The sequence below is a fragment of the Elaeis guineensis genome, chromosome 7 (genome assembly GCF_000442705.2).
Source record: "Elaeis guineensis isolate ETL-2024a chromosome 7, EG11, whole genome shotgun sequence".
Taxonomy (NCBI): domain Eukaryota; kingdom Viridiplantae; phylum Streptophyta; class Magnoliopsida; order Arecales; family Arecaceae; genus Elaeis; species Elaeis guineensis.
This window is the reverse complement of record NC_025999.2, coordinates 2,501,117-2,519,532: the sequence shown is the minus strand read 5'-3', so window position 1 is coordinate 2,519,532 and position 18,416 is coordinate 2,501,117. Positions and strand designations below refer to the sequence as shown.

The 18,416-nt window shown below is 36.2% G+C and overlaps 1 protein-coding gene across 9 annotated transcripts; it reads left to right on the top strand.

Annotated features, from left to right (window-relative positions):
* The first annotated feature begins 2,459 nt into the window (after positions 1-2,459).
* On the top strand, positions 2,460-18,123 carry LOC105049319 (uncharacterized). 9 transcript variants are annotated; one of them, XM_019851882.3, is made up of 8 exons: positions 2,461-2,647; positions 2,949-3,020; positions 6,500-7,844; positions 9,334-9,394; positions 9,494-9,609; positions 12,687-12,777; positions 14,637-14,684; positions 17,724-18,123. In XM_019851882.3, exons 3-8 carry the CDS (start codon positions 6,613-6,615, stop codon positions 17,814-17,816), a joined length of 1,641 nt encoding a protein of 546 aa, XP_019707441.1. In that variant the 5' UTR covers positions 2,461-2,647; positions 2,949-3,020; positions 6,500-6,612; the 3' UTR covers positions 17,817-18,123. The 9 variants fall into 9 exon arrangements, 7 of the variants coding, with proteins under 7 accessions (XP_029121615.1, XP_019707441.1, XP_010927240.1 ...); XR_832783.4 differs by lacking the exon at positions 2,949-3,020 and having other exon boundaries at positions 9,553-9,609; positions 17,724-17,806; XM_010928938.4 differs by lacking the exon at positions 2,949-3,020.
* Positions 18,124-18,416: the final 293 nt, after the last annotated feature.

Below are 18,416 nucleotides of genomic sequence, written 5' to 3'. Positions count from 1 at the left end.
CCTGACTATAAACTATTATTGACATCACATATGAAAGATAATTTTCTTTCTTGTGTGATCTGTGGATGTAAGGATTCTTCAATGATTTTAAGGTCATTAAAGTTCACATTTCTCCAAAATGAACAAAGTTGAACTTCTAGTGATTTGCATATTCCTAATCAATCAATTCAGAGGACAATAGAGGACAGGTTTAAGAAACTGCTTTGCCATCTACCAAGTCATTCAATTAGCATAACATTAATTCATGGTACCACTGAACTGACATAGCTATGTGTACCAGTTGCTTTTCTTGACTTAATAGTTGTCATCATTTTCATTTGTTGCTATCAATTCTGGATTTGGCTTATACATCACATAAGAGGTTGTGTGTCTTGGTATAGAAACAACTGTAAATTCTTATCATTTATTTGCTTATAAGTTCAGCCAAAATGCTAGTTAGACTAGATTTTAGCAAACCGTGATAATTTCAGATTAATGCCAAATGCTAGAATAAGCATAGATGTTTATGGCAGTATCTCCTTGAAAGGCATGGATTTTGTATTACATGAAATTCAAAGTTTATTATCAGAATATATTATGAGTCCTTCTATTATTGAAACATAAGACGGTATATATTGTGGAGTTGATGGTGTAATCTAAGAATCTTGACTATGTGGTTTGAGGTCTTGATTCTTGGATTATTTCAGCTCAGAAGAACATTCTTCTGTTGGAGCTATCTTAGTAAGTAGTTCAAGGAAAGTGTCTTCTAGAATTCAAATGGGAATGGAACATATTCTGTTTTCCAGTATTTATGGTGGAATTATGTAAAGAGTGCTTTCCAGAAAGATTTTAAAGTGGGGTTTCAGTGTGATGCATAAGGGTTTCAAGTTTGGTTCAGTTGAAGATAAAAAACCAACTTTGCCCATGGTGGTTCACAAAAAAACCACAAGTTGCAACTGTTTCAGAGAGGTTTTAGAGGGAGAAAAAGCCTTTTCATTCTGTATATCTGTCCTTTTAAGTCATAAATTCATTATTCTTCAATATGGACTAACTTCACTGTGTGAGAGGTTAGAAGGTATTAGAACTATCATTAGTTCATGTTGAATAATGTCTACAAGAAGTGAAAGTAATGATCAGTCTGTTTGGTCTGGCATTATGAATGATCTACCATTATTTCTTCCTATCAGGAAAGAAGGAAAACTCTTCTTTTCCAAACTATGGTTGAAGCTTTTAGCGTAGCTATATCATACAACTTCTTTCTATAAAAGCTCAACCAATAAAATGCAGCATATTGAGTCGGTAATTTTACTAGCTTGGTTATGAAGTGATATGATTCCTGATATTTCCCTCTCTACAAGTTGTATAATATTGTAGATGTTGGCCAAAGTAAGAGATCTTGCCTTGAATTAAGCAATGCTTAATGATGGTACAAAATATATGGTTAGTGATTCATTGAGAACTTTAAAAAAATAAATAAATAATTTACGAACGTGAAACATATGCATAAATTTGGTAGTCTCACTGTCACAAGATAGTTCTATTTAAAACTACAGTCAAACTAATTATGACAATAATCAAAACAAGCAGTCCACTAAGTTTGTAAGTATTATTACATCTAATGCTACTAAAACTAGATTTGAAACTTAATAAACCTCTTCCTTCAAAAAAGGAAACCTAATAAACTGGTACAAGATATATGGTTAGTGATCCACTAAAAATATATATAAAAAAAATCACTAACATGAAACATATATAAATTTGGTAGTATCATCATCACAAGATATGTCTATTTGAAACTATAATCAAACTAAATATGACAAAAATCAAAACAAAGATCAAATATCTAAGTAATAATAAGTTCGTTAGCATTAATGCATGTATTACTACTATAACTAGATTTGAAACTCATCGAACCGAAGAAAAACTTAATTAACATGCTAAAAGTTAATATGATACAATACCGCGAACTAAAAATTGCTTGTCTTGTCGGGCTTGGTTTAGATACAACCAAATTCAGCTTATTTATAAAATAATTAATGAATCAAAAATATCACCTTAGAGTACAATATAGGTGTCTTTTGGCTTTCAAATTGCATCAATGAACAAGATTTCCAATCTAACCCATCCATTAAATAAATCTTGCTCTCGAAACTTCCAAGAGACTCTAAAACCCTCGGATCAACATATTAATGTGTTGATTGGCTTGATATTTACTATTTCACCGATCAAAATTCATGGATGTTCAAACATACATCTGCTCAATCACAATACATCCAAGAGGGAACATATTGATCGGATGGTTCAGATCGATGCATCTCACTGATTATGCTTGAGAGACACAGTATAGCTATGTTGTTCCTGCGGACGAGTTATTCAGAAAATAAATCTATCTAACAGTGGACACATTTGGGAAGCGACTTCAGTCAGTTTAAAGAGAAACCACCCACCCTTAAATCCCAAGTATATAAACCCATTCAAAAAGCCCACTTTGGGTTGGTTTTGAGGAGAATTGGGGGAAGGGACCCTTTTCCTTGTTCTCCCCCGAGAAAAGCCTCTGAGAGGACTGCCCTTTGCGGAGTGGGGTAAATTCAATCATTGAATTTCTCTGCTGTATATCTGCCGATTTCTTGCTTTTGTTTGACCGTTCCTGCCTAGATTCGCACAAGAGGTGATTCTCTCTCTCTTTTTTTTTTTTTTAAGAAAATCTAATCGATTTCTTTTGATCTTGAAGCGTGATGCTGCTTTTCATGTGGTTTTACATGCTTTTTTGATGGTTTTCGGCGTTCCTGGATGCTGTCTACTTTGTTTATCGTATATCTATCTGTTTTTATTCGTTCCGCTCTTGTCGATGTGAGGATTTTTTTAGTGTGCGACGTTTTGATTAGGGTTTCGAGTTTTCTGGTTAATGAGTACCGGTTGGCAGGGTTGTAATGCCTGATTGATCTCTATGGTGAATTTGTCTGGATAAGGGATCACTTGAAGGGTTTGGTTGCTCTCACAGCATTAGGGGAATTCATCTGCATCATCTTCTATCGCCCTATGTACGTATCCATTGATCTTGTGCATGTCTTGCTATTTTTCCCCTTTCTCAAAGACCAAGTCCTTTTCTTTCATAACATTCTCCTGCTCAACAAACAAAAATTACCCAGCCAAGTTGTAGATGATGTTTCGTTTGGAAAGTTTGGCTAGGGTTAGGATATCGTGTTCTTGGATGGAAGCTGGGTTAGGGTTGGATCGGATGTTGGAACCCCTCCCCTCCATCCCCCTGCCCTTGCTGCCAAAGACAAAAAGTAAGTTTTTGGGGAAATCTTGGATGGAAGCCAGTGTTAGGGTTAGATTAGATATTTTATCACCCTGCTGCCCCTGCCACATTTTTTTTAAGTCCTTGTTTGCTGGGAAATCTTGGATGGATTCTAGGGTTATGGTTAGATTAGATGTTTGATCCCCACAAAAGGAAAAAAAAATCTCCACCACAAACCACAAAAGTCTTTATTTCTTGGGAAAAAGAGTGGAAGATCTGTAGGAATAGAGTTACTAGATAGATAAAATTTCAACAAGGAGTTGCTTGGAAGATTTGAAGGTTTAGCATTTGGTAGTCCTCGTGATTTGATATTAAAAACACAACTTTCTTGCTTTCTTTCTTTTTGGGTGGGGGGCTAACTTATTCAGGCTTTATTTTAGAGCCCACAAAACATGAGTTGATTGAGCATTGATGATGACTGAATGCTTAAGCCTAGAAAACTAATCTAAGCACTAAAGTACATTAGGAAAGAAAGCGAAAGGATATTGACAGCATTTACATCTCAGCCGATGTCTTAGACAAGATACTGGTTTGTATTGATTTTGGGCACTTGTTAGTATGTTATATATAAAATCTCAGTCTTTGTTGTCTTGGCCAATATAAACTGCTGTCTTTGAGACATGAATTGGAATTCTATAATGCTATGATTTCAATTTTCAATAGGTTTATTTAATTATTAAATTGAATATAAATGCCTTAAAGTGATAGTTAATATAAGTTTTAGTATATTGGCTCATATTTTGATATATTGGTTCCTACATAGTAGCTAAGATCTTGGAATGCCTCAGTTCTTTCCATATTTTTCCAGCCTTCCATCTTGGCTGAGGTAAACCAAGATCTCGTCTCATCTTGAGACAAGCCACTCAAAAGATGGCTAAAATCTTGGGCTTCCCTCCACTATCAAATAAATGGAACTTTCAGATTTTTCTTAAGGATAACATCATGCCTGCACATATAGCCCATGTTGACTTTTGAAACCTAGGGGCCTATTTTGGTGCGAGAATAGTTATACTTAGGTAAGTGTTGAGATCCCTGCCTGGAATTGATATTTCTGTCATAATATCTATTCTATTTTTGGGGTGGTTGTTTTTATCTAGGTGGAGTGAACATGGGCCAATTGGCTTAGGTGAGGTGCATTTGACCAACATTGTTTTCTAGAGTTGCAACAATTAACCAGTTTATTGAAGGAGGTGGAAACTAGGTAAGCCTAATCCAGATTGAATTCTGATCTTTGAGATAGGCTGGGTAGGTAGAATGACAATATTTCCGCTGACCTGGGTTAAATTTAATATGTTTGATCTTTGTTGAGTAGAGGTGACATTGTCCATTGTACTCGTGCTATCCTTATATTAAGCTAGCACTATGTAGCCTAGAATTATGGTAAAGAAATCAGTCAACTAAACTATTTCCCATCTTTGAATCAAACTTATCGATGAAGTTAATAAAGAAAAATGAAATTTGCATGCCTGCTTCAGTAACAATATCCATCATGATAACTTGCTTTAATGAAACACATTCAGTGGCTTTGGAGCTTGATAATTATATTATTTATATGGTGCTCAAGCAGGTTTGTTGTTCACAACCTAGTATGATAATTCTTAATTACGTATGTGAAATTTACTCATTCGTTTATTTTGAAGAGATCAAAAAGGCTTGAGATTCTGTTCATCTTTCTTTGAAGTTTTTTGTTGATGGATGTCAAGAAACCACATGGAGATAGAAACTGCAGTAGGGTTGAGCTAGAAAATTTATGAGAAGCCAATTTTTGATCTATTGTCAAGAACCCTCTAGCTTTTCCTTCTTTTTTTTGCCTTCTCATTTATTCCAATATGAGATTGGTTTCTTCAAGTCAAAATTTTTCAGTGATTATAAAGCCAAAACATCAGATGTTTTGTTTTTGCTCTTCTTGCTAATTAAGCAACCTCTTTGACAAAGGACCGAGTTAGATAGTTCTTTGTCATGATTTAGACCATCTTCTTCTGAATTTAAAGTTCTGGGCTTTAACTTTTGGTTGTTGGACTGGTACTGACCCATCTAGTTTGGGATCAAGGGTTAGTTGAGTTGTGTTGAAGTTTTGGTTGTTGAACTTGATTCTGTTAAAGTATAATCAGACACTGCAAAAGCAGACTGCTCTATTTTCAATTAGGGGGTCAAGTATCAACTAATATATTCTAATGGAACACCCATTTGTTCATGCTATTTTTTCCTGGATGATGGTAGGAATTCTGATATATGACCTATAGAATTCATGAAGGCTTGCCATAGTGACATGGGATGACATTCTTTCTTTGTAAGATTTTGCTTTGTTATCATTATAGCGAGATCAACTGATGTACGACAGGTCGTGGACAATTTTTGAGCTTCTGTGGGATTGTTGAAGAAACCAAATTGGAGGACTCAGAGCAAAGTCATGGTAGAAACAGTATAGTAGAAAGCTGAGAAATTGTAAAATACCATCTGGTAACTAGGAAACCTTAGTTTCAATAGTTGTTTAAATTATTTTTAATAAGTTTTGGCAGCATACTGTGTGTCAAAGTCAGTCACCAAGTAGGTTAGAGGAATGCTGTCAGAAGATTTTTATGTTTAATGAAATATAACTTTTCTTTAGTTATCAATAGTTTTCTGTGTCAGAATAGGAGTGTGATGCTCTTTGCCTTATTTTGTTGGGATTTAAAGCTTATAAAAAGGGCCGGGGGCTGTACAAAAAAAACTTCTCTCTTTATTTTAATATAAATATTCTATGCATTGTTCTTGTGAGAATAAGGCAGGTCTAGCTTCTTTAGTTTGCTTGTGGGAATAGGAGGATGGTGATTCTCTAGCTTGTGAGCTCCCCTCCTTTAAGATGCTATTCTTCTTGTAATCTCCATTGGTTGTGCTGTCTTATTAACTTAAAGGATAGGTCTTATGCTAATCATGCATATTCTCTTCACAGTCTTCTTGAATATATTTTTTTTATGCAATCTATGATTTTCTATTTTGGGTTAATATAGGTGATACTTTAAAGTCTAATGAATGGCAAAACATGATTGCAAAGTCAATCTTAACTAGTTGCCATAAGACTTATCAGTTACTTATATTACTGGTATATTGACATCTGATTACATGCATATGTTCATACTTATCTTTGTTAGCAGTGAGAATGAAAGTTACGATCCAGATTCTTTCTCTAGGTTTTTGTTGTCACAATATTCTTTAACTGTTCCTTATTATATGTTTCAGGATGCTTAAGCTCACACAGTGACTTCCTGGAATGATTCTGATATCAATATCCTAGGATATGTATTAGGGAATTTTAATCCGTCTGGGATACACTCATGATTTGAACAGGTGAAATGCTGATCCAGAGCTCCCTTCCTAATTCTATCAGTACACCACTATCTTTCGCATCTGAATATGAAGAACAACAGAACATGGACTTATATGATGAGTCACACTATGGTGAAACTTGGCAGAGGTCTCCAATTTGTGATGAATGCCCGTTGGATAGCTGCAGGAAAGCTATAACTGTTGGAGAGGAAGAAAGCAAATTAGTTAGTTCACGGTTTATAGAATTCTCAACCTGTTCTGATATATCAAATGTGAACAAAATGTGTGCCAGTTCTGTGCCTAAGCGGGACAGTCTCGTCTACAAACGAAGGAAGTTGCAGAGGAACACTGTTGCTCTTCTATCCGAAGAAAATGGAACAGAAAGTACCAAAGAGAGCGCCAGCTATCATTCTAGCATAACTTCTGAAGACCATCCCTTGAGAGTCCACAATGATGGCCTTGACACAAATACGACTATACTTGTAAGTTCCAGAGATACTCATGATAATGGAAATTTATCAATAAATGAACAAATCAATCTACAGGATCCATCTCCCAATGCTGCGCCCAGTAATAGTTCTATTCAAGATGACAAAGTGCATGTAGAATCATTTATCAGCTGTCTTCAGAAATCTTCTCCAGAGCACAATGCTGGCACAATTGACCGATGTTCATCATCAAAATCTATCATTGGACATGCTTCAGATCTCATAAAAAATGAGGTGGATGACCCTGGTGAGTGCTCTTCATCAGATAATGTTGGTGCAGAACTATTTTGGGAGTTTACCTCCGCAAAAGAGTTATGCATCTCTGTGCTTAAACATCATGGATTGCTTGGGGGAGTACGGGATACCAGTGCATGTACTTCTTTAGAAGTTCTGGGCGATGACGATGCCATACCTTCTCAACCATGCAAAATATGCAGTTATTTGGGAAACCCTTTGAAGATGCTAATTTGTGACAATTGTGAAGAAGCATTTCATGTGTCTTGTTGCATTCCTAGGGTACGAAAACTACCAGTTGATGAATGGTATTGTCAGCCTTGTTCCAAAAAGAGACCAAAGTCTGTACCAGATCACAAATCTGGAAAATCAATCAATATCATGGGCGAAACGTCTGGGCATAGGAAAAAAATGTCTAATGGGGATCTAAGTCCAATATCTTTCATGTTGAGCGACCGTGAGCCATATACATCTGCGGTTCGAATTGGTAGAGATTTTCAAGCAGAAGTTCCTGAGTGGTCCGGTCCAATCTTCAAGTACGTCCTACCAATGCCTCTCATATTTTTTCTTGTAATTCTTGGAAGTTTTGTAGCTGTGTAGATATTAATAGATTACCTTTAAGTGACATTTGTGTCACTTCTGTGGAATTTGAAACCACAATAATAATCTCTTAAGATTCTATAACACTTCTCATTACCCACCTTAAATCTTGAGCCAAATTAGTATTATCAAATCACAATAATGAGGTAGTTTTAAGCAAGGTTTTAAATCCTGAGACAAAGATATCCCAATTTCTCTATGGAATGGGACACCCTGCTGTCCTGTTCCATCTCGATAGCAGTATCAGTCATGCATCCTGATGAATATCCTCCTTCTTTCTCCCTTCTTTCCTTCCTTTTTTATTTTCTTCTTTTTTCTTTTTCCTTCTTTTCTTTCTTTTCCTCTACTTTCCTTTCTTTCGTTTTCTTTTTCGTTCTTTTCTTCTCCCTTTTATTTTTTTTCATTTTTCTTCTTCTTTCATTTTTTTTCTTTTCTTCATCTTTTCTTCCTTTCTTTCTTTCCTCTTTTCTCCCTGCATGGATGGGTTTTGGAGTCCTAAGCCTATCCCGATCCCATGTTCTCACAGGAATGGGATAGGACGGCTGGGACGCCCCTTATCCTATCAAGACATAAAACCTTGGGTTTAAGGATTTAAAAGCCAGCAAGTCAGTATGGTACCATTCATATGATACAGTTTTCACACGAAATTGGCATTGGTATCGGTACCAATATGTGTTATTTACCTAAGCAATCTGGAGTCATGAACAACTTTGAAACTTCCCATACCATGTAGTTGTATAACATTGAACCTCTTCAAAAATCTTACAAAAGGCATGATGATGGCAGATGGCTCCATTTAATACAGGGATATCTGGCAAATTTGACATCAAGCAGTAGTTATAATGTCACATTTTGTGACTTGTTTATTACATAACAATCAAGTTTTTTCTAGTAGCCATGTGCAGCCATTTTCTAAATCTCTTTAAAGTATGTAGAAAATTAAGATAGTTTGATCCAATAGTTCAAGTGCTAGTCAGGGATGTGCAGGCCACTGGCTGGCGTGGCATATGCATTCTGGAGACCGGATCAGCAGTATTGTCATGGAGATCTAAACGGTCAACTAAGATGCTAGTTAGCCTTATGATAGAAACAACTTAATCTTGCTATTTGACATAGTAATGTAATTTTCTAAAGCAACTGATAATGTGCTATGAATTTTATCTTTTTTGAACCTTCTTCCTGCTACAAACTTCTTGTATATGTGTGTGTGTGTGTGTGTGTGTGTATCTATCTATTTACACGCACGCACGCACGCAACACACATGTGCGCACGCATGCACACGCGCGCACACACACATATAAACTCTTCTCCCACCAGGGTATCTGTACATGTTTCTGATTAGAACACATTACCTCTTTGTTCCTTGTTTCTTGTCCATCCTCCATGTTATTTCTAATTTCTTATTGTTTTATTCATGATTCTAGTGATTGCGATTCTTACTGGGAACCCTTGGAAGTGGATCCTGCTGAATATTTTAGTCTGGATGTAAGACTTAAGAAATTTGTCTTGATGAATTATCTTAGTATATTGTTTCGTTTGCTATGTAATGTCTATTTTGTCTGAGCATTTTGCCTATTTACTTAGGGTTGGAACTTTTACAAGCCATCCAAATCCACTTCTATTGGTAATTGGGTTCAATGTAGGGAGGTGATTTATACAAGCGAGAATGATGAGGGGACTATATGCGGGAAGTGGCGTAGGTAAGCTTCTTGGCAAATTCGTGTGTGCATACATTTATAGATATTGTTTGTCGTTTCCTTGAAGAGCAACAGTTTTTCTTTTATAAGCTAAGGGATGGTTGCTGATCAGATCATGATGTACGAATCCTTAGCAGTCATTATGGTGGCAGTAGTATGATTTTATTAGCAGCAGCAAATTGAAATTAGCTCATAAACATAGAGGTTTTAGCATAAACTTTTTAACATGTGTAGAAGATGTTTGAAAGATTTGTTGACTAGGTCATGTTTGATTATGTTGCTCAATGCATACACCATACAAGTGTTGTTTGGCTGGACTTTTTGGGTTTCAGTTTTGGACCCATACTTAGATTACAACCACAGTCCTGTTTAAAGTGTTTTTCATGTCATTTGACCAAAAGTAGCGGTTACCATGTCTTACAAATCAAAGTATGGGTATCTGCACTGATGGAAGCCAATTCCCTTTACTTCCTTGCTTTGTTTTCCTTTCTCATTTTAAAATATCGTATGGTATTCTTTTGCTTAACTCTTTGTTCATCTTTCTATTTTATTCTTTTTTTGTTCGTCATATTAAATCTTACTGGGCTGGAGGTATGGGTGATCATCCATTGCTGGGTATGTTTATTCAGGTTTTTGTATCATGATTTTGTCTATCAACATAACCATCAAACCTTGTCGCAGCTATTTGGGATTGGCTTCTTGAATCCTTGTTCACCAAGCATTTTATTTAGGACTCCCTTTAATGCCATTCCAGGCTTTTCCATGTTTAGATTTTGAACTGTTGCATAAAATAAGAGATCCTCTGGTATTCATGGAGACCGAAGCTTGATTTATTTTATAGGTTTCCTTGCTTTTTATAACTGGATGTCAGCGTCAACCCTCTAACTACCTGAGCACATAAGTGTTCTTGTCCTTGACCCATAAATATCACCAAAGTTCTGGAGGTATAAGAGACAGAGAAGGAAGGAGAGGGGAAGACACAGCAAGGGAGAGGGAGAGGGGAGGGGGGGGGGAGGGTAGGGTGGGGTGAGAGAGAATCTCCCTTGAATCAATAATGGAGGAGTCAATATGAAAGTCCATGCTATCTGTAATGTATAAAATGTTTATAAACCAAATACTAATTGTTAGGGAGGGTCACTTGCCAATGTTCTTTTAAATCTTGAGTTAGCTAAGTTTTCTATCTAAATTCTTCGACAACTTCCATTATGTCTTATTCAGGTCTTTCTGCAGTTCTTGTCCATCTAAATTTAAGCCCATTTACTGGGGCTAAATTTGGTCTTTGCTGCACGCATTAATACAATGTCATATGATTCTCCAGCAAGTTATTCTTTATTCTGGAGACTCCTGTGTTTCCTGTTACCTCATGTCTCCCATCAACATTCTCATTTTTGTGACACATTATGTGCATGGATCCTTTTTATTGTCCAAAATACTGACCTATATGCAACAATGTCAGTGTATTCCACAAAGTTCAAAATTTTGAATTCTTCCAAAGGTGACCATGATATGTCTGTTTTTCTTTTTTTGGAGTAAAGCTATAGCCTGTTCGGTTTTGACATCTCTCACTTATGTATGATTTTGATGATTTATGGAGCCAAAAGACATGATTCATTTAGCTTTTACAAGAAAGCCATTTGCTTCTTGTTACAACCATGGTAGCAAGCGACAATTAAAGCTCAAATTGTCAAGTGGAGGTTGCTATGGGTAGAACTCTAAAATGTTCTATTGCTTTTTTTTTTTTTTTTTTAGACGAAATTTGGAAAGAGACTATTTGTCAAATTGCTTCAGAAGGCTTGCTGGAGATAAATTTATGTGAAAGGGTCACTTCATATACGACAAATCTTAAATTAAGTAATTGAGGTCTTGGTAGTGCGTCCATTACTGTACATAAGCATCAGCCAGGACCAGTAATTCTCAAAGATTTGGGATTCTCAAATTTCATATATGAGATTTTAAGTTTATTTAGGATATTTTATACTCTTTAGGGATTCAAGTATATACTTGATATATTGGCATGAGTGAGATTTAATAAATCAATTATCTCATTGGAGCTTATCAGACTTTTAGTACTTGTTTGGAAGGTTCCAAGCTCAATTTTCTGCACAAATCTATTGTAATTTCATCATCCCTTGGTTTAGAGATATGCACTTTTTTTAGCTTATATATACTTATTGTTATCTTCTTGATGCTCCTTATCTGGATCTTGGACACCCCTATACTTCTGTTTTCTTGATGCATTCCTTCCTGCACAGGGCATTATTAGTTTATGGATAAGGCTGATTACATTAGATAAAATGTAACTCTCCAGTATCATTGCTGCTTTTGCATTTGAGTGATGTTTAAAAGTTCTTGATATAGTGCAGAAAATGCCTTTTCATTTGTTACAGTTGTATCACACTTGATTAGGTGTTTATACTTTCTGCAATTATTTTTGTGTGCGCTTTCTGAGTATCCAGAACCCAATTATCTTGATAGCATGCCTTATGAGACAACTATTCTTTCTCTAATGGTTAAAAATTATCTTTTTTGATTGAGAAAGCATGAAAATGCATGAAAAGAAGAAAAGGAAAGGTATAAGACAAATATAAATAATCCCAATAAGCAGCCACCAGCCATACCCCAGTCAGTACTCCTAAATGACAGAAATTCTTGCCAGAGGTGCCTGCCCCAGTCTTTAGAAAAAAGGAAGTTTAAATAATACCATAATAAATTGTTAGCAGAAGCATTGGAACTTTTAGTGCCAATAGGATCAGTATTTATAATCCCATTTGGCCATTTTATTGAGCAACAGAAAGTATTAGAATCATATCCCAGCTTTGATCAGCAAAACCAGACTGGAGCACATGCCAAGCAAATGAACTGGCGGTGCTCCGCTAGCAGTAACATGCAGATGCAAACTAGAATTGTAATTTGCAGTTGTTAACAGCCTAGACATGGAATTTGCAGCTTGTAAGATGTGGACTGATGCAACAAGCAGCTGCTGGAATTAAGTTCTGTCCTTTAAATAATAAAATTTGTGCCAGTGACAGTCTGTTAGAAATGCAAACTATGTAACATGATGTTCTCTGGTTCTATTTCAGGGCACCTCTTTTTGTAGTTCAAACTGATGATTGGGATTGTTCTTGTGCTGTACTTTGGGATCCAATGCATGCTGACTGTGCTGTTCCTCAGGTCAGATTGCATTTTAGTTCTTCATCTCACTCTCAGTGTACAAACTTTTAGATGAGAGTAGTCTATTTGGTTGTGATTGAGGAAATAATATTGTATATATCTTCAGTTTATGCTCTGATTTCTAATGTGATTTTTCATAAAACCACTGTGTGAATATGTGATAGTTAACCTCTGGAACGTTTCCTGGTTTTTAGTTAACCTCTGGACTGTTTCCTGGTTTTTCTGTATGTTGCCACAATTACTGAGATGACCAGGTAATATAATTTTCTGCTGTTGCATCACAGTTCATTCCCCAACTCACTCGTCCAGTCACATCGTACATGCTGTTTCTTGCAAAATACACTTGTATGTTTGTTGATTTCATTATTTTTTACAGTAATAGATAGAACAACGCATAGACCAAATTAGCTTATTATCTTTGTGAGGTTGTGATTGAGGTTATAATATTGCATTTGTCTTTGGTTTATGCTCTGATTTCTAATGTGATTTTTCATAAAACCACTATGTGACTGTGATAGTTAACCTCTGGAACATTTCCTGGTTTTTAGTTACCCTGTGAATGTTTCCTGGTTTTTCTGTATGTTGCTACCATTACTGAGATGGCAAGGAAATCTGATTTTCTGCTGGTGCATCAGAGTTCATTCCCCAACTCACTTGTTCAGTCACATAGTACATGCTGTTTCTTGCAAAATACACTTGTATGTTTGTTGATTTCGTTATTTTTGACAATAATAGATGAAACATATCATACCAAATTAGATTATTATCTTTGCTAGGTTAAAGATAAATTTGAGTGTCTAGATCTTGATTTTTGTTGTTAGCCTGGCATGCATCAGTCTCTTGATTTCTCATGTATTTACGCTTGTCGTGGTTAGACACAATTTAAATGGATATTTGAACTCCAAAAATGTGCAGCAAAATAAGGAACTGATCAACATATTACCTGATAATAGGTAGCGTCATGGTTAATTTTGTAAATACTTGTGTTGGCTGAATGATACAACTCCATGGTTTATCTTGGAGTGCATACCGTTATTACTTTAAAGCATGGAGTATTGTATCGCCTCGTATGGGGCATACCATACTGTACCGGTCTCGTATCGATACGCCATCTCAGAGCATATCAACATTACCGTACCGTACCAAACCGCATACCAACATTAAAGTAGGATTTTATCGGTACGAGGTCCGGTACCAAAATGGCGGACCTTGCTCTAAAGAAAAGATCTTTGGCACAATACATGAGTGTCAACAAGTATACGCATGCACAAGCATTCAAAAGCATATTTGTGGGCCTTTTAATTTAGTTATGTACAAGGTCCGCAATCTCAGTACCAGGCATTGTATTGGTCTCTTACCGGTGTGGTACGGTCAGTATGGTATGGTACTCATCTGATATCGAAATAGCTCTCTAATTATTTTTCTTAATTTTTCTCTCAATATACCTTAATATTGGTTGGTATGCTTCAATATGAGTCGGTACGCAACTCAATATGCCTCAGTGTAGGTTGGTATGCCTCGTTATAGGGCAGTCCCACTTCGAGATGGGGCTTGTACCAACTTGACATTGAGTTTCATACTAGGTATTCCTTCTGGTGCGGTGCGGGGCAGTATGGCAGACCATGGTTATGTATATATGCAAGGATAGCCAAACCAAATAGTCGGGAAAAGGCTGGCCGGTTATGGTTGTGCAAGCATAGCCCTAATGCTTGCCTTTTAAAATTGAGATGCTCTATTGATCTTTATTTTCCCACTAGTTGTTTCCACCTTTTAAGTTTCACTTCGCTCTTTTTACTCCTTGATTTTTTTGCTTTATTCTTTGCATGCTTTTCTTGATGCTGTGTCTTATGTGATTTTAGGAGCTGGAAACAGAGACCGTTCTCAAGCATCTAAAGTATATAGAGATGGTACGTCAACTAGCCCTTAAAAGCTCCTGTCATACTCTGAAATACTCTTCTCATATATAATGTAAATTTTAATACAGTTTGTGCATGACCAAGTTGTCTATTGAGATGTTTTAAGTCTTAGTACCAATACCTTACGTCTTCAATCCAAACTGCGATGTGGTATGCCTGGCGGTGCCAGTACAACAAGAGTGCAATGTGATACCATGTGTCGGTACGTTAAGGTACCAAGGAGATACATATACCAGTACCTTACTGGTGTGGTATGATATTATGGACCAGTATCATGCTGAACTTAAATCCATGCTAGGGGCATTTAATTAACTGGCTTTACATTTCATTGATAGAAATGAGTCTGTTTCCTTTTAGTGCTTGAATATACATCTTAGATGCCGGAAGCTTTATGACCGTTCATTGCCTAAAACATCTTTTGACTGATGGATATAAAAATGTGGAGAGGGTATTTGAGAAATGGTAACCATTGGACCACAGGTACTTTACACTATCAATCATACACCATTAGATCTTGATGTACTCATTTATGGGCACCACATCCAAAAGCTGAAATCTTTTGTTATTTGGAAAGTTTAGTAGTTGGAAGTCACACTTGACACCAATGAGTTAGAATTGGTACTTGTTATTCAAGGATCAAGTTGTTGTGACACAACAAACATATGGGCATTTTCTCTTCTCATGTAAGGTGACAATCCCAATGGCACAATTTTGGAATTCAGATATTCCAAAACTTTTATAACAGCTTGTCATCTAGCAATAGAGCCATGTACCGGATATGCTCCAGTGGTCTTAAATTTCTGAATAATGGCTTCCCTAAAAACATGTTTGGCATATATGCAGATATTAGGAAATTGATTTTATCATAGCTTTTGTATTTATTTTCCTTATTTTTTCATAGGTTGCACGACATGGTTTGTGCCTCTTTTTGTAGTCAAATAACCTTGCCTACAAGCATAGCATTTTTTTCAGGGTTTGACATGAAAGGAAAAGCTAGATGTCTCAGTAGTTGTGGAAGAGAAGAATAGTTTTGTAACAATCTGCTTTTTAGCATTCCTTTAATGCCTCCATTTTCTAGTAGGAGTCGTGTCCACGAGACATTTCCTGATTCTGATAATAGCAAGCTTGTTTTGCATCAACTTTCAGACTTGTTGTCAATAGAGATTTGCCTGTAAAAGTATCATGTCCTCGGGGCATTTCCTTATTCTACTTACTGCAGCTTGTTTTGGTTCAACATTTCAAATAGCAGACTTGATATCAATAGATATTCCCTGTAAATTACCTCATGTATTTCCTTAGTCTTGTGTAAACTATGACATTTCTTGCTTCTTGACATGGAATTTTTGAATGCTACAATGAAGACTTAGCAACTTTAGTAAATATGGGTATCCTGTGGAACCATGTTCGTTTTAGTTCTGCAGTGGTCATTGATGGTTGAAGAACTTTAAGACACATGCTTTCTCCATTTGGGACTATGAAGAACATGCTGAAACTTAAGGTTGGCTGTACAACACAGACAAAGATCATCAGATGTCTGAGAGTTAATACATGAGCGAGCGACCACATTAGTATATTGCATAATGACCAAATAAGCTGTTGGCATGAAGAGATTTATTTGTGGAAGCACTAGTTTGTTGAGTTTTGCTGTGATTGGATTTGGATTTAGGTCATTCTTAGAACCCTGATTGGCGGAAGTACTGTAGGAGCTAAAGGTTAAACTCAAAATCCTCAATTGCATGATTATGGCAAAAAAAAGTATTTTAACTTATTTTTAAAAATTTCATTGCCGGGACTCGAACCTGGTCTCTTGGGTTAACTTTTATCCAACAAGGAGCTTCCTGAAACATCTTAAGTAGAGCTTTTGCGTCAAAGCTCCAGATTAGAGCTTTTCTCTAGTAGACCTTTTTCAGCTTTTGGAGGAGCTAGAAAATTGTTTCATCATTTTTATCAAACACCTCAAAATCATCCAAAAGAGCTTTTAACTGCTTTTTAGCTCTCCAAAGGCGACACCAAACTCGACCTTAGTACTGCTGCTGCTGCAGATGGGGGCAAGCATGTTGGTTAGCTGAAAGTAGGAAGTTGAAACTTCTTATAGGAGGTGATCTGAAGTGAGGTGCAGGACTTGTTGGAGGCATGATAATCAACAGGACTTAATTTAGATATAATGATTTTTCACTTTAGTGGTGCTGGGAAATTTGTGTTATTTCTTTTAGCAGAATTATTATTGATCCGTGTCTTTGATCATGGTTCATATCTCTCTATTTTGCAACGAGCAAGTAAAGTGGCAGATGCTTTTGGTAGGGTCTTCTAGGATTTCTTTCTATATTATTATTGGGAAAGTCTTCAGGAATTCTCCATTCTAACTCTTGCATGGGTACTTATTTTGCTTAGTTTAATAATTGTTACCACTTACAAATGGATACCCATTCATTGTTTTTTCATGAAGTTAGTTAAATTGATGATATAATAGTGTCTGAGTCATTATAGAACTTCATTATGATGATATGTTTTGTTCAAGTTTAGAGGTGCTGATCTTGCAAATTCTTCAAACTTTTGTTAGGTGGTACCTGATAGCTTTTTTATCATGTTAAGGCTTCGAACTTTTTTCACACACTGATAAACATAATTAGGGAAAAATCACACTAAAAGCTGATATTTGATTCCTAGCTGCATGAACATATCAAATATGCAATGCACAAGACATTGTCATTAAGAGGTTGCATCATTGTTGCATCTCCTATGTTACTTTTTTTTATTGGCCCAATATATTTAATCCCTTTTGCTTCTTGAATACTTCATAACCTACAAATAAACTCTTAGATTCTTAATAATTTGGATAAGTTGTGTGGTTGGCATACAGTTTAATATTTACTATTATTGATTTAAATGCCATGCGGCTGAGGCTGCATCCCCTCTTCCTTCATGAATACTCATAACCTACAAATTAACTCTATTCTTAGTACTTTGGGCAAGTTGTATTGGTCAGCATGCAAATTAGTCCTTACAATTATTGATTTACATGCCATGCAGCTGAGGCCGCGTCTAGCCAACAAGCAGAAATCTGATCAAGCAAGAAATAATGGTCCTGAGCAGAGTAACCTTTTGAAAGGTGATGATCCATGAAAGTTAATTGTGTGATATGCTATGCATTTCGCACAATTGAGTTGTATTATTAGAGAGCTATGCAGTCATTCCAATTGTGCTAGCATTATTTGCTGTATTTTATCCGAGTGGCTGCACTTTCACATGGGCAACTATAAAGACAAACAATCCGCTGTTTGTACCACCTGGATATGCTGACTTTTATGACCAGTTTTGAGGATTGGCATCAACAGATATTTTAGTAATCACCATGGCCTGGCAAGGTCAATTGTAATAGTGGAGAGGCAACTGGATTAAAAATTATATATATCTGAGCATTATGTTATAATGTTGAGCCCCCTATTCCTTTTCCCTCAAGCTTTTGTTATAGACCTGTCGTTAGTGCTATGTGAGTATGGGCTCTCACATGTTTTGAATTGAGGATCAAGAGCTTTCTTATGGCCCAAAAAATAAACCAAACCAGCGTAGGGAGTGTTCAATTGATGGATGAATCATCCTTCCCAGAAAAAAATTGTTTAAAATATGGCTGTCATTTCTCTGTGCTTCACAATTTGTGGTATCAACAGTGTCACCATGAATGTATTTCTCCATTCGTTGACAGAATATTTGATTAAACTTGTG

Excerpts from the sequence above, each read along its gene's own strand:
- LOC105049319 (XM_010928938.4), top strand. The coding sequence starts at position 6,613 with ATGCTGATCCAGAGCTCCCTTCCTAATTCTATCAGTACACCACTATCT. Across the intron at positions 9,395-9,493 it reads CTGAATATTTTAGTCTGGAT|GGTTGGAACTTTTACAAGCC; the intron begins GTAAGACTTAAG and ends CTATTTACTTAG. Across the intron at positions 14,685-17,723 it reads ATCTAAAGTATATAGAGATG|CTGAGGCCGCGTCTAGCCAA; the intron begins GTACGTCAACTA and ends CATGCCATGCAG.